The sequence below is a fragment of the Schistocerca cancellata genome, chromosome 1 (assembly GCF_023864275.1).
Source record: "Schistocerca cancellata isolate TAMUIC-IGC-003103 chromosome 1, iqSchCanc2.1, whole genome shotgun sequence".
NCBI lineage: Eukaryota > Metazoa > Arthropoda > Insecta > Orthoptera > Acrididae > Schistocerca > Schistocerca cancellata.
Window position 1 is genome coordinate 1,261,486,342 of NC_064626.1, and position 24,864 is coordinate 1,261,511,205.

At 42.5% G+C, this 24,864-nt stretch overlaps 1 protein-coding gene across 1 annotated transcript in view; it reads right to left on the reverse strand.

Moving 5' to 3' along the window:
* Positions 1 to 24,864, reverse strand: part of LOC126144870 (Down syndrome cell adhesion molecule-like protein Dscam2) — a 549,485-nt gene that overhangs the window by 60,575 nt on the left and 464,046 nt on the right. Inside the window, exons 33-34 of the mRNA XM_049915521.1 lie at positions 19,372 to 19,539; positions 9,732 to 9,852 (exon numbers count right to left, since the gene is read on the reverse strand). Of these exons, the coding sequence (XP_049771478.1) occupies positions 9,732 to 9,852; positions 19,372 to 19,539 (289 nt within the window). The remainder of the gene's footprint in view (positions 1 to 9,731; positions 9,853 to 19,371; positions 19,540 to 24,864) is intronic.

Sequence of the window (24,864 nt, forward strand, 5' to 3'; positions counted from 1 at the left end):
TTCGCATGCAAGTGGATACCGGTTCTGCTGCCACTATCATTAATTATCAGACGTATCTTCAGTTGGGTTCTCCACTGTCACCTGTCACTTGGCAATTACAGACATACAATAAACAGAAGATTTCTCTCTTGGGACAGTTTAATGCTGAGGTATCTTACAAATCCGTTGTTCGCATTGTTCCCATATTTGTGGTCGACCAGAGCAACGCAGAAAATCTTTTTGGTTTCGATGCCTTTCACGTTTTTGAGTTCTCCATAAATGACTCTGTCAATATTGTCTCTGATGCTATTCCTTATGCTGAACTGGATTCCTTGTCGATGACATTTTCGTCCCTTTTTTCTCCTGGGTTAGGCCGTGCAAACGACTTTGAAGCTCATATCACGCTCAAACCCACTGCTCGAGCTAAGTTTTTTTGGGCTCGGCCCATTCCTGTGGCCCTCCATGATCGGGTAAGACGGGAGTTGGATCGTCTCATTACTTCAGGGGTCTTGCCTCCTCTCACTTCCAGTGAGTGGTCCTCACCTGTCGTTGTCGTTGCTAAGCCATATGGTGATATTCATCTCTGTGGCGATTTCAAAGCCACTGTAAATGCTCAATGCCTCATCGACACTTACCCTATGCCCCGTCCTGAAGAACTGTTCACTAAACTTGCTAGAGGCCAGTATTTTTCTAAAATTGACCTGTCAGAAGCTTATCATCAACTTCCTCTTGACGCTGCTTCCCAGCAGTTTCTGGTCCTTAACACGCCTTTCGGCCTCTATCAATACCAACGATTGCCATTCGGGGTTGGCCTTTCGGCCTCTATCAATACCAACGATTGCCATTCGGGGTTGCTAGCGCCCCTGCTCTCTTTCAGCGATTCTTGGAACAATTATTGCTCCCTGTCCCTGGGTGTATCAATTACATGGACGACATTGTTGTCACTGGCTCCACCACTGAAGAACATCTTCAAAATCTCCGCACACTTTATCATGTCTTACAGACGGCCGGTCTTAAGTGTAATCTTCAGAAATCACAATTTTTTCAGGCATCTATCACGTACTTGGGGTTTCAACTCTCTCGCGATGGTATTTGTCCGCTTCAGCAAACTGTCACTGCGATCGATGCCCTTCCTCGCCCTACATCTGTTAAGGAACTGCAGGCCTTCTTTGGGAAAATAGCGTACTATCACAAGTTTTTACCATTTGCGGCTTCGGTGGCTCAGCCGTTACATCACCTGTTGCATGAAAACATGCCTCTTCACTGGTCCGCATCATGCGAAGCGGCTTTCCAGAAATTGAAGACTACGCTGAAAGAGGCCCCGTGCCTGGCAACTTATCGACCTGGCCAACATCTTGCTCTTGCCACAGACGCCTCTCAACACGGGGTCGGTGCAGTCCTTGCGCACCGTTTTTCTGACGGTTTGGAACAACCCATTGCTTATGCCTCCAAAACGCTCACGGATGCCCAACAAAAGTATTCTCAAATTGAGAAAGAAGCTTTGGCCATTATTTATGCTGTTCATAAGTTTGGTGTTTTTCTCTATGGCTCAAAATTTCATCTTGTTACGGATCACAAACCACCTGTTTCCTTGTTTCATCCATCAACGTCACTTCCCGACAAGGCTGCACACCGCCTCCAGCGCTGGGCTCTTTACTTGTCTCGTTTAAATTATGAGATTCATTTCTGGCCAACGGCTCAACATGCAAATGCTGATGCTCTGTCTCGCCTTCCCATGAGTCCCGATCAGGTATTCGATAGGGACGAACTTTTGTGTTTCCACCTGGATGTTGCCGAGCAGCGGGTTGTGGACGGGTTCCCCATCACTGGGGACAGGCTGGCGGCTGCTACGGGTTCTGACCCTACCCTCTCCTGGGTTTTATGCTGTATTCAGAATGGTTGGCCAGATTGCCCGTCCACTAAGACTTCTGATCCGTTGCGGTACTACTACGCTTTGCGCTACCGCCTCACGGCTAGGGATGGTGTTATCCTCCTCTCCACTGACAATGCTTCGCCGCGTGTTGTGGCACCTGCGTCTTTGCGTGCTTCGGTCTTGCGCCTCCTTCACCAAGGGCACTGGGATGTGTCTCGCACAAAATCTCTGGTGCGCCGTCATGTGTACTGGCCTGGCATCAACTCTGGGATAGCACACATGGTCGCTGCCTGCGGCCCTTGTGCGTCGCAGGCCACTGCCCCAAAGTCATCTTTGTCACCGTGGCCTTCGCCTGAGAAGCCCTGGGAGTGCATTCATGCTGACTTTGTGGGACCCTTTTTAGGTACTTATTGGCTCCTCGTAATTGACGCCTACTCTAACTTTCCTTTCATTGTCCGTTGCACGTCGCCTACCACCGCGGCAACCACCAGTGCTCTCACCCGCATTTTTTCTTTGGAAGGCCTCCCCTCTGCTCTTGTTACTGATAATGGTCCGCAATTTGCCTCTTGCGAATTTGCGGATTTTTGTGCTCGTCACGGCGTTATGCATGTCACGGCCCCGCCGTTCCATCCACAATCCAACGGTGAGGCTGAATGACTGGTCCGCACATTTAAGGCTCAGATGCGGAAACTTCTGACTGCCTCTGCTGCTGATGATGCGCTTCTCCAGTTTCTGGCGTCTTACCGTTTCACCCCCACGGGCGACCACAGCCCGGCTGAGCTCTTACATGGCCGACAGCCCCGCATGCTACTTCATCTTCTGCGGCCTTCCACCTCACGGCCGCGGGTGCCTTCACTTGGCCAGTTCACCGCCGACAACCTCGTCTGGGTACGGGGATAAGGAGGCGGCCAAAATGGAGCCCGGGCCACATCTTAAGACACCATGGCAGACGCCTGTATGAAATCCAGACGGACAAGGGGTGTTGCAGTGCATCATTCGGACCAGCTTCGGCCTCGTGTGCCAGCAACGCCTGTTCCGAGTGCCGCTACACCACCTTTGGCTCTACCTGATGCTCGGGATCTTGGCATCTCTCAATACTCACAACGCAGCCCTCTCACCGTCATTGCGATGCCAGCACAAGAACGGACGCCACCAGGAGACGTGCCCATGCAGGAACCGGATGACCATCCTCTGTCAGAGCAAATCTACTCGCCTCCTCGTCCAACGGACGCTGACACATCGCCCATGTCTCCTGTCATATCAACTGGACTTGCCGCAACGGGCAGATTGCTGCATGGGGCTCCAGCAGATTTGACCCCTACGTCTCCTGTCATCTCGACCCGTTATCATCGGGGACACTTCCGTCCGTACGGGAAGCCTCCTCCTCAAGACCTTACAGCGAGTCAAAGAACGCCTATGGACGTTAGCCATCTCCAGGACACCTCCAACAAGACCAGTGCAAAAATTTAAAAGGGGGGAAAAGTGTTGTGACTCGCCGATCATTCGAAGTGCCGCCGCACAATTACGCGCGTCCTCTGCGTGCGGTGCTGCCTGCCAGCCATGCAGCAGCTGCGCCACCTAAGCGGCCAGCCGAGCAGCAGCCGCTAGACTGGGACTCATTGCTCATTCGAATGCTAATGTGTACACATGTCTTGCTTGTCAACTTACTCTGTGACTTATATGTGTTGTGTCGTTCTGAAATATATGTGTTAAACTTGATGTTATAACAATTTCTACATTAAATGATAATCCCGAATAGGTAAGAAGGTCCATTACTCCTATACTTCCCCAATAATTTTTTTGCCACATTGTTTTCTTCAGTAAGCATGATTGCTTTCTCAGGGACATGTACACATACTTTCAAAAGGCCTCGTGTGAGGCAGTGCTATGTCATTCGCAGAGAACATCACAGAGTTTATGTGTGTGTGTGTGTGTGTGTGTGTGTGTGTGTGTGTGTGTGTAATCACCATCAGTGCCCGCCATAGGCCCCAGCCTATTTAAGGCTAGCCCAAGTTATGCTCGGCCTCAGTTCTGTAAGTGTATTGCTACAGCTCTTCATGCACGTAATTGGTTCTTGCTGAATGTTACTTAACTACTGTGTTCAAGTTGTTAATGCTTCTGTGGAATAAAACTGTGTTCCACCTACTGGTGGTGCTGTACTTATACCTAATTATAACATGATTGGCAGCACGTGTGGTCTTGTTCTCCGCACAAATTTTACTCTTGTTGGTCCTCCATTTTCTCACAATGGCTGATGGTGTTACAAAAGACATTTTACACTGATTGGTTGAAAAGCAAGAATCATTTTCTGAGGCATTGCACCACCAATCACATGAGCTGGACAAACAAACTCATGTACATCAGTCATTGGCATCTGTTTTGTCTAGTTGGCATGCTTCCCAGTCTGTATCATCTGCTGTTTTGCCCTCCACAGCCCCCATGGTTTATTTGCCTCCCTTTTCTACATATTAAAAGTCCATTGAGGAATGGGATGCATATGAGAAAAATCTGTCACAACACTTTCAATCTTTTGAGATTACTGACACTATTTTTTGTCATGCCTTGTTCCTTTCCTGGATATTGTAACGACTGTATCAAGTCCTATGTCACCTTTCCCCTTTCCAGGATCCGTCTTCTTTAACGTTTGATCAAATGTGTAAACTTCTTTTGAAATATTACTGTAAGCACACCCATGTTATTGGATTCTGGATTGAGTTTTGCTGCTGTACGAAGCAACCACATCAGTCCTGTCAAGCATGGGCGACTGAACTGCATGGGTGGCTGAACTCCATGTCATCATCATTTTGTGGCCGATGTGCATAAGGAGATGAACGCTGGTGAGATGGTGAGAGATGCTATCATTCATTTAGCTCTGGATCATAAGGTGGGAGAGGTTGCCCTCCAGTGCAAAAATCCATCCCTCTCTGAGACTTTAGCTATTGCACAGTCATTTTGGGTGTTGCAAGCTGTAGGTAACCAAGCTTCAGATAGTTTGCAGAGGGAAGAGATGATCACGGCGGTCCGCAAACGATCACAGTGTTAAGGGGACCAGCCTCGTTTCCAGCAGCAGTCGCATCAACAACGTAAACAGGCCAGTAAGCAGCAACATATGTAGTCCATTAAATTTCGCGCATGCATCCACGCAAATAAAATTTACTCCACTGATATTTTGGCCATGTATAGTCCGGCCATTCTCAGAGTGAGTCACAAGACTGACGACAAGATGCCAAGCGTGGCCTTATATGCTCCACCATGGCAATACTGTGCATGCAGGTCACAAATGCTGGTTGGTGGCAAAGAAATACTCTTACAGATGTGCTGTCTGGGGGTAAAGCGTACAGACATTTGATTCACTTATCGATGTGTGATCGGCGGTGGTGACACCATGACAACTTTTCTGCAGTTTAATTACCCCAAGAGCCAGGTTCCATGCTTTGTCCAAATTAAAACCATTATCTCTATTTATTAAATTATTAGCTAATCTAGTCTTTATAGCTTCCTTGAAGACAGATTCCCAAAAGGAAAAGGTGGGTGTTAAAATCTTCACATCACAGTAATTCATGGAATGCCCTGTATCAACACAATGTTTGGCCACAGCTGACTTGTCTGGCTGTGATAAGCATGTGTATCTTTGATGCTCCACACATCTCTCATGAACGGTGTGTGTTGTTTGACCTATGTACGACTTCTCACAATTTCTGCAAGGAATCTGATACACACCCACACTGCGAAGCAGTAAATCATCCTTTACGGAGCTGAGTAAAGCTGCAATCTTTGTGGGGGGCCGGAAGAACACCTTAACACAGTGTTTCTCAAGAATATGGCCTATCCTCGAGGAAAGAGCACCCACATAGGGTGAAAACGCACCTGCATTCTAGGTTTTGCATTGAATGCTCCATGAATTTGGAGCAGAGAAAATTCATTTGCTTTAAAAATGCTCTTGAGGTATGAGAGCTCTCCTTACAGCCGAAATATCAATGGAGGAAATTTTATTTGCGTGGATGCATGCCCAAAATTTTGATGGACTATTCATTACACCGTGAGAAGTTGAAAATGCAGAGCAACATATGTGTTCCATGTTGCCATCCTGCCCTTATTGCTAAACTCACAAACTCATAGGGACTTGGGCTCCCCTCCGCTTCTCCCTGTGTCACGAACATTAGTAAATTACAATAAAAAGAGTATTCCTATTCTAGGCCAATTTTCTGCCCCAGAGATCTACAAGTCTGGTCATTTACATTTCTTGTTGTAGATAATATACATACGGAGAATCTTTTTGGATTTGATGCTTTTAAGTTGTTTGGCTTTTCTGTTTCAGGTGAAGTGAATATAATGTCTGAACAAGTGCCGTATGCACAGCAGATGCATTATTTTCTAAGTTTTACTCTTTGTTCTCTCCTGGATTGAGATGTGCCAATAATTTTAGTGCACATTATCATGAAATCTTCTGCTTGGTCTCGTTTCTTCCACGTCCATCCAGTTCCGGTGGCATTCAGGTAACAAGCCAAAGATGAATTAGATTGCCTCATGGAATCCAGCATTGTTTGGCCTACTGCAACAAGTGAATGATCTACTCCCTAGTTATAGCAAAGAAACCATAGGGCCGGTTACGCCCCTGTGGCAGTTTTAAAATATATAGTGGATACATGCCCAGTACCGCACCCCAACAAACTCTGCAAAGTTATCAGGTGGTCAATATTTCTCAAAAATTTACTTGTTGGTTACCTATTTACAACTTACTTTACATACAGAGTCACTACATATCATAGTTGTCAATACCCCTTTTTGATTGTACCAATACTTGTGGCTGCATTTTGGAGTCACCAACGCTCCCACTATTTTTCAATATTTTTTGGAACAACTTACAGCATCTGTGCTGTTTTGTGCAAACTATTTGGATGACATTATAGTTTCTGGTGGTTACGCTGAAGAACATTTACAAAATCTGCATACTGATTTTTCAGTCCCCCATGTGGCTGAGCTGAAGTGTAATATAGAAAAATTAAAATTTTTTCAATCTTCTGTTTTTTATATTGGGTTTGAAGTTTTTTACGAGCATCTTAAACCCTGCATAACCACATTTCTGCTATTTTGTCACTTTCATGCACTACTTCAGTCAAAGAAATTCTGGTTTTTCTTGGTAAAATCGCCTACCACCACAAAATTTGCCTAGGGCAGTGACCATTGTGCAGCCGTTAGATGCATTGTTGAACAAAGGGACTCACAGTTTTGTTGGCCACCGGCTTGTGAAACCGCATTTTCCACCCTTAAGACTCCGTTGCAGTCTGCGTCCTGCTTAGAACCCCCCAATCAGGCCTCCACTGGGTCATTGGAATGGATGCTTCACAGTATGGGTTGGTGTGGTATTGGCTCATAAGTATCATGATGGCTTTGAGTGGCCTATTTCTTATGCCTCAAAAACATTGACTACTGCTCAATCTAGGTGCTCTCAGATAGAAAAGGAAGATGGTATATGCCGTGAAGGAACTCCATGTTTTTCTCTATGATACCAAATTCCATAGGGTCACTGATCATAAACCACTGGTTTCTTTATTCAGTCCTCCTATGTCATTACAAGAGAAAGTGGCATACCACATTCAACAACGGGCTCTTTTCCTTTCACGTTACGAGATTCATTTCTGCCCTCGAATCAGCACCCAAATGTTGATGCTTTGTCCCATCTGTCAGCTGGTCTGGACCCAAAATTTAATCAGAAAGAATTGCTTCGTTTCCACATTGATATCGCCACACAGCAGACACTTGATGGTTTTCCTGCAACTAACACATGGATCGTAAAATTCAAATTCCATTTTGTGCAATGTCATTACATTCATACAAAATGGTTTGCCACATTCATCACCTTCTCATATGTCTGACCCCTTCCATAATTATTACATCTTTCAACATCAGTTCTCTGTTGTGGATGGTGTTCTGCTTTTTGACATGGATCAAGCAGCCCCTCTTATAGTGACCCCTCAGTGTTTATTCAGAGATTCTCCATTTATTACATGTAGATAATTGAGGTGTATCACACTTGTCGGCATGTTTTAGCCTGGCTTGGATGGTGACTTTACCTGCCTGGTTGCCTTCTGTTCATAGTGTGTGATGCACCACACAGCTCGACGGGCATCGTTGTCTCCTTGGCTGATGCTCTAGCATGCGTGGGACCATATACATGTGGATTTCGCTGACCCCTTCCTCAACACTTATTGGCTGTTGATTGTTGAGACACATTCTCATTTTCCATAAGTTGTTCATTGTGTTTCCACATCCACAACTGCCACTGTCACAGCCTTGTCCAAATCTTTTTTAGTCTAAGGCTTGCCCACAATGTTAGTGTCCAATAATGGTTCACAATTTTTATTGCAAGAGTTTGTGGCATTTTGCAATTTCCATGGTATCTGCCACATCCTTGCCGCATCGTTCCATCCACAATCTAATAGGGAGGCAGAATGCCTAGTGCAGATGTTCAAAACTCAGATGAACATGTATGTTGCCAACTCTTTGTCTGACGTTGCCTTATACTGGTTTCTCTCATACCGTTTCATGCCGGTCTGTGAGCAAAGCCCGGCAGAGCTACTCCACAGGTGCCAGCAAAGGACACTGCTACATCTCCTGCATCTTCAATCTAGACATCAACCCATGCAGCCACCATTCCTCTTCCAGCCGTGTGTGGCTGTCTGGGTGCGTGGATTTGGATGTTGCCCTAAATGGATTCCAGGTCATAACCAGATGTTGGGTAGCATCTCTGCAACATCTGCATGGAGGACAGCCTCTGCTCAAGGCACCATAACCAACTCGCCTTTGTGTGGACAGTCGGGCACCCCTGATGTCACATTGTCGCCTCCGAGCCTGTCCCTATTTGGTGGCACGTCACCTGCTGCTGCTGGTGGTTCTCCACTCATGTGCGGATGAGGGCACCTGTCCTTAGCGACCACCCAGCAGTTCCTCTATTGCTTCCAACACCATTGTCTGGGATTTTCTTATCCGTTCCAGAGTAACCGCAGATACCAGTACAGAGATTACCCTTAGACCCTGCCATGGGTCCATCCATTTAAGACTAGCCCAGCTACACTCGGCCTCAGTTCTCTATGTGTATTGCTATAGCTCTCTGTGCATGTAATTGGTTGCTGCTGAATGTTATTTAAATACTGTATTCGAGTTGTTAATGCTTCCATGGAATAAAGTTGCGTTCAATCTACTGATCATATTGTCCTTTTAACTAATTACACCACTTTCCACCATAATTTGATTTTTACACTTCTCCTTATTCTTCCACAATATCTGCAATTGTTTTTGTTTTGTCTTCTGCACCTTACAGGCATATAGGTATTTTGTCCTTTACAATTGTTATAAGATGCCATAAAAATTATATTACTACAGATAAAAATTTAGCTAAGATGTAAATGATGAATGTAATGCAAGTTTTTGGCCTGAAAGGTCTTCCAACTGGTCACATATCAATTTTTTGTAATTGGGGGGATTATTGAATACGAAATTTAAGCTTTCCAAGGCATATTTCATAACTGATGATGAAAATATGTACTTTATAGTGAAACATGAATATACTACTATTACTCATGAAAAATATCAATGTGTGCATATTATGGCACAAAAAAATGTTTTAATTCATATTACATCAAATGCTTATTACAAAAATTTATGTTAGTTACATGGATACACTACCAGCAGTAATTTATCTTTTGGAAAATTAAGAACTAAACAGGAAAGAAGACCATAAAGCTACAACAACTGATACTAACAAATGATTTAAATAAGCAGAAAATGTAGTGTTTTCTATAATGTGATGGATATGACTACAACTGTATTTAGATTAACTGAAAAGTATTATTGATATTTAGAAACAAACCTTGACTACCTGTTGTGTGATGCCAATCTTTTATCACCACTGCAGATGGGGTAGTGACGGGGTGTCCGTCTCCTCTGGGGAGCAGGAGACATCTCATTTGATTCGGTACTTGAATCAAGGCGATAAATTTCTGTAAACAGCATTAATTAAAAATTGCAGAGTATTGCTCCTTCATGGATTGATTGTTGATGTAGTTTTGAGCACCTGATCACCAAAACTATGATTACTAATCACAAGATTTCCAACTGAATACCAAGTTCACATTAAACCAATGATGATAAGTGATTCTTTATCTTAAACAAAGAAACACTACTGGATACAAAACAGAGACATTTTAGACAAATAATTACAAATGAACTGAAATTTGGGATTGAATTAACCTGTTGTATAAGGTAACTATACTTTTAGGTTTCATGAAGTGAACAACCTTAGACAGGGTATGGCAACAAAGCTTACTGATTTGGAGATCAATAGATACATCACACTTTGTAATTCCATTTGTGGTGTTTCTAAATAATTGGTAATTTAATAAACACAATGTGTGTTTAAAAAAGATATCTGGTAAATGATTCCCAATTTTATCAATACATTGAGATACTCAAACTCTGAAGGTCTGGTCAATTTTTTGAATGTAGCAATCAGAATGTGGAGTTCTGCATGGTACTTATTCTCTTTCAAGTATTGAAGGATCCTTGAACAATTGGTGCATACAATCGATGTTAGACATTATAATAAAAAACAACACTGCAAGGAGCTAAATGGCACAAGTGTATCAGTCATGGAAGATCGCCTGTAAAAGAAACTGAATTCCCTGAGAACTTCAAGCAGTGTGCACTATGGCCCCATCTCACTAAATCCACACAACCCCCAGCATCAGTTTGTTCACAATTTGGAAAAAAATAAGTTCCCAGTTGTGTTCATAAATTACTGCAAGAAAAGTAAGGATCAATGATCCAACTCTGACATCTATGAATTATTTAGGAATAAAGGAGATGACTCACTGAAAGGTGAATGTGCTGCATTGCATATAGGTACACAAACAGAAGCTTTGTTAGCTTTTGGAATGCACTTCCTTTTTCAAGCTTGTAGGGAAAACATGCACACACACACACACACACACACACACACACACACACACACACACACAATCACATTTACACACCTCTCTCCCTACACTGTGCTTAGTTGTCTGCCAACTCTCTCCTGGCCCACGGTGAGTGTACTGTGGTGCAGTGGGGGTGTGGAGTGGGGTAGGGTGAGGGATGGAGAGAGGTGGAAGGCAGGGAGTGGGTTGGGAGGAAGCATGTAATGGCTCATGGGGGAGTAGGGAGCTGTCTGTGGGTTAGCTAGGGGAGCAGGTAGAGGGGGCAGGTGGCAGATGGCTGGGCACCTGATTTCATGCACTAGGGCATGAGATAACAGCACACAGCTAGACACACACTATTGGGTGGGGGACGGGGTGGGGAGGGGTGGGGGGTGGCGGCGGCAATGAGTTACCTTAGGTTTAGGCCAGGAAGGTTTCGGAAGCAAAGGATGTGCTGTAAGGATAGCTTCCATCTGCTCAGCAGAAAAGCTGGTGGTATTGGGAAGGTTCCAGATGGCAAGGGTTGTGAAGTAGCTGTTGAAATCACATATCTTATGCTCCACTGCATGTTGTGCCACTGAGTGGTCCACCTTGGTTTTGGCAATAGTTTGGTGGTGGCCATTCATACTAGTTGATGTTCGGTTGTTACACTAATGTAAGACACTGCACAGTGGTTGCAGCAGAGCTGGTATACAGGGTGTTTCAGGGGGAACAGTAAATATGTTAGGAGGTGGTACTACAGACGAATTGCAATAAAAAATGTCATGTAACATGCTTCCAATTTTTTGTGAGTACAGTGATTCAGCTGGTAGTATGTAACCCAAACAAACTTAAAGCAATGGCAAATGAGAACATTCGCAGTTGATTTTTAAAAGTTCCACAATTAGCTTCAATGCACTTTTGACTTCTCTTGATAACACCACGTGTAGCTCTTCTGAGGTCACCTTTGCTTTCTTTTATGAGGACTGCGTTACTCATAATCCTATTGATCAAATCAGCTCTTGTGATTACTCGTTCATTGTAGGCTTGACCTTTCAACCAAAGTTACTCAAATTAAACAGAAGTCTATAATAAAACCATGGATCACACAAGGAATAAAGATTTCCTGTAAGACAAAAAGAAAAATGTATCTGTCGAACAAGAATGGCTCCAATGCTGATGATTTAGCTAAATACAAGGAATACTGTAAAATATTAAAAAAAGTAATTCAGACATCTAAACAAAAGCACTACGAGAAGAAGATAGCTATTTCAGGGAACAAAATAAAAACGATATGGGATATAGTGAAAGAGGAGACTGGTAGAACCAGAAAGGAACAGGAGCACTAAGGGTAGATGACACATTAGTAACCGATGGGCATAGAGTGGCAAATCTATTTAACAAGTACTTTATATCCGTTACTGTCAGAATGGGATTGTCAGGATCAGTAAATAATGCCCTCGAATATCTGAAACTAGCCTTTACAAATAGCTTCAGGTACACGAATATGTCACTCACTTCACCAAAAGAAATAACTTCCATAATAAAATCTTTAAAAACAAAGCATTCTAGTGGTTACGATGAAATTTCAACACAGTTAATTAAGGCATGTTCTTGTGAGTTTAAGTTACTTGCCTACTTTCATTCCATAATGTCATATGGTATAATATTTTGGGGTAACTCTTCAAGACAAACAAAAGTTTTCAGAGTCCAAAAGCGTGTAATACGTATTATTTGTGGAGTAAACTCACGGATGTCTTGTAGAAACCTCTTCAAAGAACTGGGTATACTAACTACTGCCTCTCAGTATATTTACTCCTTCATGAAATTTGTCCTAAATAATATATCTCTTTTTCCAACAAACAGCTCAGTTCATACATACAATACCAGGAACAAAAATGATCTGCACAAGGACTTAAAAGCACTTACTTTAGTTCAAAAAGAGGTCCACTACTCAGGAACAATCATCTTCAATAATTTGCCAGCAAACATAAAAAATTTAGTTACAAATAAAGATCAGTTTAAAAGGAGCCTGAAAGACTTACTAGTGGCCAACTCCTTCTACTCCATTGAACAAATGTTTTAATAGAAACAAATGATGTATTGTATATATTCATACTATTAGTATTGTTATTTCAGCTTTAAAAAAAAGTGACATGTTCCACATCCACGAGGATCTCCTCAACACGGATCTATGGAACGAAAAACTAATCTAATCTAATCCCCACAGGAAGAGGATCTTGGTGGCCAAGAAATGTGTCATATCTACTGATCCATCTTCCGGGTAATGTTAGGTTTAGGTGATGTGTCTCCTGACGACTACAATGCAAGAGACCCATCATGCTGGGTGAACACACACATTTTTGTAGCCAAAGGAATTTCTTCCAATAATACTGGAAGCTCATTTTCAAGAAAGTGTGAAAAAATAGGATCCTGTAAGACGATACAGCAACACAACAGGCCCAATCAACTGAATGTCTATCAAACCACACCACACATTTACAGAGAAGTTTTCTTGAAAATGTGATTCCACAATGGCATGTGAGTTTTCTTCAGACCACTGATATGAATTACGAGTGTTATTGATGCCTATCACAAGTGAAAGTGGCTTCATCAGTGAAGAGTAAAAATGGGATTACCTGGTTATTTTCAAGTATCCAATGACAAAATTCCAATCGTCTATCTTCATCTCCTGCTCAAAGGTGCTGAATGAGCTGTAAATGATACAGATGGAATCCGTTCATATGTTAAGTCTGCCATACTCTTGTATGTGGAACACCAAAATGTGCAGAAATTCTACACGTGCTTGTTGAAGGACTGAATAATGTCTTCTTATCCACAGCCTGTTCATTTACAGTTTCAGATGCAATATGACTGCTGAGCACTGTACCACTGTCATGCAGTGTACTAAACACAAAAGTAAACACTCTTGAATCTGGTAGTCTGCAGTTAGGAAATCGTATCCTGTATTCTCTACAAGCAGCAGCAACATTTCCATTACAAAAATACAGTATCAGAAGTTACACCAACCAAGTTTTATTCTGCTTCCACATGGTGAGATCCGCAGTAACGCTGACTGAAATGTACTATATACTTGGAGATGAGTGTGGTATTATACTCTGCGTGTTTCGTTCTTTGGTTTGATAGACAGCCAGCATGTCAGTGGAAGAAGTTCTACAGTTGCTCGATGAACAACAGTGAGCTCTCACTGAGCAGTAGCAGGCTTTCTCCATTACACTAAACAACTTGACAGCCTTGTTGACAACACCAACCACTTCCTCCATAATATGATTCTATGGAGGATTAGTATGCATATGAGAAACATCTTCAGCAACATTTTCAAGCTTTTAGTCACAACCCTAACTTGTGCACAGCTTTATTTTTGTCATGGATTTCTCCTTGTATTTATCACCTTTTGTGTCAGCTAGCTCCTCTTCAGGAATCTGTCAGTCTCTCTTTTGATTAAATGTGTCAATTGCTCTCTATACGTCACTGCAAACATACTCATGTTATTGCTGCTCAAGTTGAGTTCTACCATTGTCAAAAGTGATCACAACAGCTGTACAGAGCTCGAGCAGGGAAACTTAATAGGCTTAGCTGCCATTGCCAGTTTGTTCTGTGGCCCACCACATGCTGATTCATTGGTTTTTGATGCTATAATAAACCTGGTTCACGATAGGGAAATTTGTGAGTTTGCTTTACACTGTGGAAATCCCTCTCTCACAGACATTCTGAACACGACTCAGTCTTTAGAAAGTATCTAGGGCAGCAGGAAATGAGATAGGAGCATGGTTTGCAGTAGCCACTGCTGATTCCTCTCCTCCGCAGCTAATGTTGGTTAGCTTGCAGGGGTAAGACAATGTCACAGCAATTAAACCGTGGCCTTCTGATGCATGGGGCAGCACTGTGCTAAGAGGCAGCAGCAGCAGCAGCAGCAAGTCAGTGTCACAATAGCAGGTGTGTGCTCCAAGTGATAGTAAGCCCAAACAAACTCTACATTGAAGTATGTGTGATGGACAAGACTTTAAAAATGCAAGTAGACATGGGTGCAACATTGACTGTTAAATTATCAAACCTATATGGATGTTGGATCACCAGCATTGTCTCATATCTCATCAGTTCATGAATAACAACGAACAGTTTCCTAATTCCATAGTGTACAAAGCAGCTGCGCAACCTTTTACCTTTTTAAGGTTGGGTGGTGCCAACACTGAAAACTTTGTGAATTAGACACCTTCAAAATTTTTAGGTTCTCTATTTCTGATGAAGTGCATCTGGTATGACATCAAGTTCTGTAGCAAGAACTGGATATGCTTGGCTCAGAATATTCCTCACTGTTTTCATAAGAATTAGTGTGTGCTAGCAATTGCAAGGCTCACATCACAATGAAATCAATGGCGCGCCACCACATTTTTCAAACCCAGCCAGTTCCAGTAGCTTTACAGGAGCAAGCCAAATTGGAACTAGGCCAACTTATGTCTTTGGGCATTATCACACTTGTCGCCTCTGGTGAATGGTCTTCTCTGTTGGTATTTGTCAAAAAAACTAATGGCAACCTTCCGCTCTGTGGTGATTTTAAAGTGTCCATAAATAAACAGTCCATTATTGATATCTATCCCTTACCATGTCCAGATGAACTCTTAGCAAGTTTTCCAGGAGCCAATATTTTTCCAAAATGGACTTTTCAGAAGCCTGCTTACAACTGCCACTTGATGATGATTCCAAACATGTCCTCGTAGTGAATACCCCCTTCAATTATATCAATACGAATGCCTGCCATTTGGCATGGCTAATGCCACTACTATTTTCCAGTGATTTTTGGATCAACTCACAGCGTTTGTGCTGGGATCCATTAACTACCTGGATGATACTGTGGTCTCAGGTTCCTCAACAGATGAACATCTGCAAAACCTTTATACCTTGTTCATGTTGCTGCCAGTTTAAAATATAACTTGGACAAATCACAATTTTTTCAGCTGTCTATTGTCTACCTAGGTTTTGAAGTCTCACATGTTGATGTTAAGCATTTACGCCAGCATGTTGATGCTATTACAGCTTTCTTGTGTCCTACCAAAGTCAAAGAATTGCAAGCATTGCTCAGGAATATTGCATACTGCCATGATGCAGCCACAGTGGCTCAGCCCCTTCCTGCTCTCTCCTTTTTACTGGTCAACCACCTGCGGGCATGCTTTTACCCTGTTAAAAGTCAAAATTACACTTGGCACCTTGCTTGGTTATTTTCCAACCAGGCCAACGTCTTGTTTAGGTCCAGTATGGCCTTGAGGCCATTCTCACGCACAAATACGTGGACGGTTTCAAATGCCCTATTGTGTATGGTTCCAAAACTCTGTAATCATGTCCAACAATACAACTCACAGATAGAAAAAGGAGCCTTTGCTATTGTGTACACACTCAAAAAATTTCATGTTTTCCTATGCAGCTCTAAGTTTTATTTGATTGCTGGTTTCGCTTTTCAACACTTCAGCATCCTTACCAGACAAAACGGCACTTTGCCTGCAACTCTGGGCACTGTTTTTGTCATGGTGTAACTATGAGACTCATTTCTGACCCACAGCACAACACGCCAATGTGGATGCTCTTTCTCAGTTGCCAATTGGCCCTGATCAAGGATTCAGTCACGGTGAACTATTGTGCTTCCATTTAGACGTTGAAGCCCAAAACACTGTGGATGGTTTTCCTTTTTACCAGTTCTTGGATTTTGGTGGCTGTTGTGGCCATTCATATCTTATGACAGATTGTTCAATTTGTCCATCATGGCTGGCTCCATAAACTACCGGGCTAGTGTCAGATCCTTTGTGTGATTATTATGCACCACAGCTGCCTTCCATTCTTGATGGTGTGTTACTGATGGCTACTGAAGGGTCAGTACGTAGTTGTGAACTTGTCCACATGTCATGCACCCTCTCCTTCCTGTACAAAACTGATGGCCTGCCACCATGTGGTTTGGCTGGGTACTGATAATGAGATCATGCACACTGTGACAGCCAGCCTGCAGTGTGCCACCCATCAAGCGGCACTACGGACCTCTCATGCCCCAAGGTCTCAACTCCTTTTAGCTTGTAGTAATTGAGGCTTTCTCAAAATTTCCTTATGTGGTTTGTTGTCCATGTCCACAGCAGTAATGGCCACGGCCATCTCAAAGATTGCCATAATGCTTGTGATGAACAATGGCCCACAGTTTGCGTCTCAAGATTTTGAAGATTTTTGTACAAAGAGTGGCATCCAGCATGTTACTGCTCCTCCCTTTCATATAAAGTCCAATGGAGAGGCGGAGCAGCTGGTCCATACATTCAAAACCAAGATGAAAAAATACAGCACCTAATCATCTCCCAAGGAAGCCTTCAGTAGGTTCTAGGGTTCATACAGGTTCACTGTAGTTGACAACCATAGCCCAGTGGAGCTGCTTCATGGCTGCTAGTACTGCACTCTGCTTCATCTGCTCCAACTGATGCCTAGCTACCCACCAGCGCCCACCTTGCAGTGATTCTGCGTGGGCTCCACCTTTAGGCCCACAGGTTTGGGTGGCCGAAAGTGGATACTAGCGGTCATCCATAGCTGCCAAGGCCACCGCCTGTGCATCGTGTGCACCTTTGATGGCTTAGTGTCATAGTACTATGACTAGTTCCATCCACACACAATCGACTGAACACCGGAGAGCCTTCCGCCCCTGCAGCCACCTCCACCATCTGCCTAGCTCCCACGGCGCAGTCCATGCCTTCTAAGCTCAGGTGCCATCCTCGCTCTTTGTGTCACTGCTGAATAGAGTAGTCAGCACCGAGTCACTTCCATCTCTGCAGGCCCTGTCGGTGCTGCTGCAGTCTTCTCTGCTGCCTCCATTGCCAGTGCTCCCTTACGGCTTCTCACGGGGGAGTGGGCACTGTACCTGTCCACATCTGCACCATTTGAGACTATTTTCTCCTGTGACAGCACAAAAACCTGCTTAAGCAGTCATCACCTATGCTGAAGACATGGACATTCACTGTGGATTCAACTGTCCTTTGCATGTCTGAAAACTACAATGACAACTCAGTTCTTTAGAAGTGTTGGAAAGCAATTGCGTATGCAATCAATAGACTGATTTTATTTGACCACACCATGGGTGAGTAATCACTGGTAGCTGTCATTATCATCACATAAAAGAATACAATATGCATCCAAAGTGATTTAATGTGGAAGGATCACATAAACCCAGTCAAGATAAGACATCTGTTAGACTGAGATTATAAGAATAATAAGTGTAATATATCAACAAAGTAGGTCATTACAAAACTAAACAGTTCTTGAATAGAGTCTGGTTCTTGAATTTGTTCATCATTCTGGAACATTAAGAAAGTTGATTACTGGCAGATATACAGAAAATTCAAAGAAGAAATGAGCGATTTTTGACTAGACTGTTTGGTCATCGCACCTGTGTCAGAAAGAAGCTGAACAATCTGCAAATGTTGAGTTGCAGACAGGCACAGCAAAACGACTGCAAACAAGTAAACTTTTGGCCAAAACGTTTTCTTCTGGTTTAGATAACACACACACACACACACACACACACACACACACAAGCAAATAGTGTGTGTGTGTGTGTGTGTGTGTGTGTTTTGTCTAATTCAGATGAAGGCTTTTTGGCTGAAAGTTTATTTGTTTAGCAGTCTTTTAGCCGTGTGTGTCTGTGAGTCAACATTTCCATGAAAGTCAACGTTTCCACTATATGGTGAGTAGAAATCTATCCTTTTCACAATATTGTCATTATTCCTTCCTGGATTTTCCATTTTTTGAACAGTCTGCAGAGGTAGACGTGAAAGGAAAAATGCTGTGCATTACATAATGGATTACTCCAAAATTTCAAACATACCTCAAATGACATGTTACTGCGTCACAAGTCCTATCAGATGTTGGCCATCTCATTAGAACAGGATGGTTATGTCATTAGAAGTCGAGAAGTTTAGGACCGATAAGGAGGTGTAATGTGCATGGGTTCTCGCTGCATGTGATCCATATATATCTACAAAACTTTTTTATCTGAATATAATAGAGGGAAACATTCCACACGGGAAAAATATCTCTAAAAACAAAGATGATGTGACTTACCAAACGAAAGTGCTGGCATGTTGATAGACACACAAACAAACACAAACATACACACAAAATTCAAGCTTTCGCAACCAACGGTTTCTTCATCAGGAAAGAGGGAAGGAGAGGAAAAGACGAAAGGATGTGGTTTTTAGGGAGAGGGTAAGGAGTCATTCCAATCCCGGGAGCGGAAAGACTTACCTTAGGGGGAAAAAAGGACAGGTACACACTCGCGCACACACACACACACACACACACACACACACACACACACACACACACACACATCCATCCGCACATACACAGACACAAGCAGACATTTGTAAAGGCAAAGAGTTTGGGCAGAGATCTGCTGATTGTTGGGGAGATTGAGGTAAAAAAAGTATTACACTCTGCGCAAGATTGGTGGATGTGATTTACCTTCCTCACTGCTAGCACTGTTTTCCACTGAAGACACTACAGAGGTGTTAATTAAGTTTACAACCTTTGGGAGTAACATACCCAGACTTCTAGCAGTGGCTTGCTTTATAGGCAGCCGGTAAGTGCTCACTGCAGATGGGCTACCACTAGTATCTGATTCTGAGTTGTCTCCAGTGGCCTTCTTGTGGTGTTTCCCAGTGCCATGCCTGTGAAGACTGGATGATAACATTGGTCGCTGGCCATTGTTTCCTGTGAGGAAAAAAAGAGAGTAGATCCTTTCATTACTGCTATTGGTACTTTTATATTTATATTTGATAATAATGATTCACTGTTAGAAAACTTGATGGAAACATATGACATATTTATTTACTTTAACTATATGTTGCTGCAGTTACTGGGTCATATAGAAAATAAGTTTTCTAAGGACATAAATGGAGAGAAAACTCAGTTTCATGTGAAAAAAAATATGGTACGTTTTGAGCTGTGGCAGCTCTAATATTGGTGGTATGGCTTTCCTCTGGCACCACTAACTACTTGTGTTGTGGGTTTGGTGGGGCTTGGAGAGGTCAGTTGGCTGGGGGGAAAGTGGCTGACAAGTTGTGGCTTTTTGGGGACTTCAGCTGTCCAGCAAGGGTCTCGAGGAATGGCATATGGTTAAATCAGTCGGCAGCAAGCCTGGCCGGCTCACTTAAGAATTGGTAGTGGTAGGTGGTACAAAGAGACACGGATGTTGTGTGCAACCTGGTCGACAAGTTCCTGGCCTAACGTAAGGTTTACGCCATCTCGAATATCGCCTGTGTAGGTTGGAGGTAATAATGCCCTGGCTGGAATCCTGGAAGTCGCAGCTCCTTCTCACCTAAGTGAAGTTAAGTGTTGTTTTCTTGTTTTGAGTACTTGATATTGTAAGGCTATGCCTGTGTTATATGGAATGGGGCCTGTTATATTAACGTGCCTATCAATGTTTGAACGCATGGACATTGGTCAGTGTAAATAATTCCAATTTGTGTTTTTGGCCGTATCTCAATTGGCAGCCCTTACCAGCCACATCAGCGTGCCTCAAGGTAAGTAAATTTGACCGTTTCATGTGTGCCACAGAGACGTGTTGCCATTCGGGCGGCAACCAGTAGTTAGATCTGTTTGGCGAATTCAAAGAGCTCAGGAGGTTAAGGAGTATTTGCCACACCTGAGGTTTTTCTCAATATATCTCTGTAACTGTTCTTTTAAAGCTGGCACTTTTTTTACTACTTCTCAGTGTGTAAAGCTTAAGATCTGTTACTTATCAAGATAAACTGCCAAACTTTACCTTGATCCTTGCTGTGAAATTTGGGGATGCTCATTCTTTGTTGGCTGTGATAGCTGTCTGCTGTAGCTCTCAGCTTACTTTGAATTTTGAGGAATTGTATGGTTATTAAGAATTGTGTCAAAATTTCTGCTAGTCTGTACCAGTTGAAGTGCATTTAAATTGCATGTACTTCAACTTATCTTGAAATTTGGGCAACTGTGTATTTATTAAGAGCTGTTGTTAACGTTTGGTTGTGATATATGGGTGGCCGTTTATGTTTGAGTGAGTGTTTATTTTATTGTTTAGGGGATTTTTTATTAACGGTTATGGATTGCTAAGTGGCCTTCCAATAGCTACAGTGGTGCATCTTGTGAGAAACTCAGTATTTGGGTGAATGTTGTACAACTGTGTAACGGTCAGCTAGGCTTGCAATTTGTTAGTACATTTAACAGCTGTTATTTTAATTATTTTGGTTGATAAAATTGTTTGTTGCACCTGCTTGCTGCCACACTCAGTTGATGTAACTCTTCTAGTTTTTGGGAACTCTGTACTTCCTATTTTAATCTCCTGCTCTTAATTATACAATTGTTAAGGTTTTTTTAATGAACTGAGCAATTGTTAGTACATTTAATGGCTGTTATTGTAATTCATTTGGCTGATAGAATTGTGTATTGAATCTACTTGCACCCACGCCCAGTTGATGCGACTTTTCTCGTTTTTGGAAACTATGTGCTTCCGATTTTCATTTCCTGCCTTTAATGGTATAACTGTTAATTTTTTTAATGATTTGAGCCTCTTCAACTTTTGCTCAGATTTCTGATTCCTTTAATTCATTTGTAAATTGCAATATTAATACTGCCATTAAGTAATAAAATGTATTACATGGAATAACAAATGACAAATGTGTGGGTCCACATTCCATGTTTTTCCCTTAAGCTGTCCCAAGCATAGTTGTGAGGTGTCAAATTGTAACCACACTCACTTCTATATCAGAAAGTAGTGTTGTTAATGAAGTATAACACTTAGCACTGACAGCATATTTATTATGAACGCCGTCATGCAGCCAGAACAGAAATGAACTCCTGCACAGAGTGCCACAGCATGTCAGAGAGTGACACTAACTGCTACGATAAACTGCATGTACCACAGCTCATAGCATTCTTCTCTCTCCAGGTGAAACAGTGACCTGCTGTTCAGGAGTTCTCAATGGAGCCATCTACAGCTCCCTGGATATATATCTCATCAATGATCTATACAGCAGTGGTTATGTTATCACAGCCTCTTTGCTAGGATGAGCACCAGAGGTAGTCCCTTGCTTTGAAGCTTCATGGTTATCAAGCAGATTTTCAGTTTCAGTATTGTGAAAACAATAGCTGCTACTCACCATATAGTGAAAATGCAGAGTCACCAATAGACACAGCAAAAAGGCTCTCAGTAAGTTAGCTTTGAGCCAGCAAGGCCTTCACTTGAATAGACAACACACACTCATGCAAACGCAACTCTCACATCCATGACCACAGTCTCTGGCTGCTGAGGAGTTTGGGCTGTGAGTAAGTTGCATTTGTGTGTGTGTGTGTGTGTGTGTGTTTTGTCCACTTCTGATAAAGGCCTTGGTGGCCAAAAGCTACCTTCCTGACAGTCTTTTTGTTGTGCCTATCTGCAAATCAGCATCTCCATTATATGGTGAGTATTTCAATTTCTGCCTCAGAACTGTAGCAGGGCTTTATATGGAGCACATAGATGATATCTCCGTGCTTGCCCAGCCCATATTTCACAACCTGGCCCACCGGGCTGGGTGGTTACTTGCAGCCTGTTCATTAATAGCTCTGCTGTGGTACTCTTAGACAGCGCACCCACCAACATGGAGTGACAAGCAATGTGACGCTTGTTGTAATGAGAATAACTGAATGAAAATCAATTCTGTCATTAGTTGGAAAACAATGGACTCATTCAGTTTTAGGTTCATAGGTTGAATTAAACAATTTATTCTTTTGATGGTCTGCTGGAGCAATTGAATGAAACCACTGACACTGTCCATTATAGTTTCTAACATTGACTGAATTATTCATTCGTTCTTTTCAACTAAAACTGTTTTATTTGACTGAACATTCATTCTTCCGAGTAAAACCAGTCTTTCCTACTTTCGTTACACATGTGAACAGATTATTCCATGATGATATTTATATCTGATTTAATGATCTGATGATGGCTATACGCCAAAAATGGTAATGAGAGTTTTATAATATTTGTGATCAAGACAGAAATTTATTTGTCTAAAGACCTACACTACACTGTATCCTTTGTTTCAGGAGAAAAAATCTGACTGACTGAACATTAAAATATTATTCTAAATTTCAAGCTCATTACAGTACTGAATACCAGTACTGAATTTTCATTGGTTGTCCGTTGAATCAACTGATGTCTTACAATTACAGCATTTTATGTATTCACTTTATGAGGAAAAAAAAAAAAGAGAGAGCTTTGACTAGAGGCCCTACATACAATGAAAAAATGTGAAAACATGGAGAATACTACCTATTTCCTTGTAATCCCAGCTTTTATTTAATTTCAGTCTGTTGCAGTATCTATACACTTTATAAGAGTGTTTGCGACACTACTTGAAATTCTAGAATATATTTACCGTATATAAATTCTTGTAATTATGTGTCTTAATTATCATACAGCGCAAATCAAACCTACATTGGGAAAAATAAAAGAATTGCTTTCTCATAGAGAGGAGTCCTGATAATCACAATTACTGTAATAATGAATTGACTAGTAGTAGGAATCACATAGCACACAATGTGAATGAGTCAATCTCTCCCTGTGTATCATAAGACTTTGCAGACAGACGCAAGGTGTGTCGCAACACAGACAGAGGCTGCAGCAGTATCACGAGCAGAGCACACGATGCAGTGGGATGGTAAGTTGACAGGCTGGTGAACTCGCCCGTCAGCTTGTTAGCTCTGGCCCAGCGGTCTGTGCTCAGTTCACCAGCCTGGTGGGTCAGACAGGCTGGCCCGTGGTCCTCAAGGGTCCAGCTGTGAAACATGGGCTGGTCAGGCTGACACCACCACTGTGCACGACTCTAGTTGTAATCCTTGACTTTGTATGTGAAGTCCAACAAGCAATGATGGACAACATACAGCTCAAAGTAATGCTCTGTTACCTTCATTAACTTTAACTTCCCACACAGTCACAGAAATCTGTACTAAGTCTCCTGAGCTCTATCTCACTGTCTGGTCCCTCATGTTATAGTGCTCTCAGTTTTCTCTTCAGCATCCAGAGTATATATGCAGCTTCGCTGAGTTGTATATAATGTCACATCAGGAAATAGTGTATCTAAATCTCCCCGCTAGATATCAACGTACATTGAGAGCATATCTGCGACTTCTTATTAAAGTGTCCTGTGAGGACATTTGTCTGTGGGTGATAGGCAGTTGTTGTCCAGCGGGTGATGTTGCAACCTGACATTACTTCTGATATTAGTCTTGACTGGGAAACTTTTCCAAAATCATCACACAGGGTGTCCATGCTTCAAACTTATGCCGTCTACAAAGAACCTTGCAATTTTCAGAGCTTGGGACAGTCTCCATCACTATTCACTAGGTGCACCAACATTTGTATTTTTTGGGCAATGGCAGACAGAGGCTTGTAGTTTGAACATGTCTCAGCACAGTTATCAGGCAGCTTAGATTTTCTTTGAATGTCTTTAAAAAATGACATGTGTCACCAAGATAGTAAAGCTGTGATATTATTTCAGGAGTTAAAGCAGGTTGTCCATCAAATGTTCAAAGGTGGCTGGAGTGTTACAAAGTCCAAATAGTATAACTTTGAACTCAAAGAGGCAGTCAGAAGTTATGAAGACAGCCTTTTTCCTGTTCAGTCTTATCAACCTTTATTTGCCAGTAGCCTGTCTGCAAGTTCACAGTCGATAAAAATTTTGCTTCTTTCAAGCAGTCTAGAGTGTCATCAACACATGGCAATAGGTGGAAATCTTTTTTCATGATTTTGTTCAAAACTTTTTCTTCACGAGGACCACAACAGAGGGCCAAGCACTTTGTGAAGATTCAGTGGTGTCATTTTGAAATCTTCCACCCCCAACCCCCAATAATCTATCGCTTAACTGGTGACACCATATATGAGATTGTTCTTTGGGCAGACAAGTTCCTAGTGGCACTCCAATAGTCCCCCCCCCCCCTCCCCCTGCATTATCTGCAGTGGTAGTGCAGCACGGTTCTTCATCAAAGGCACTAAACTGACTTCCCTGGATAGGTTCAGCTGCCATCATG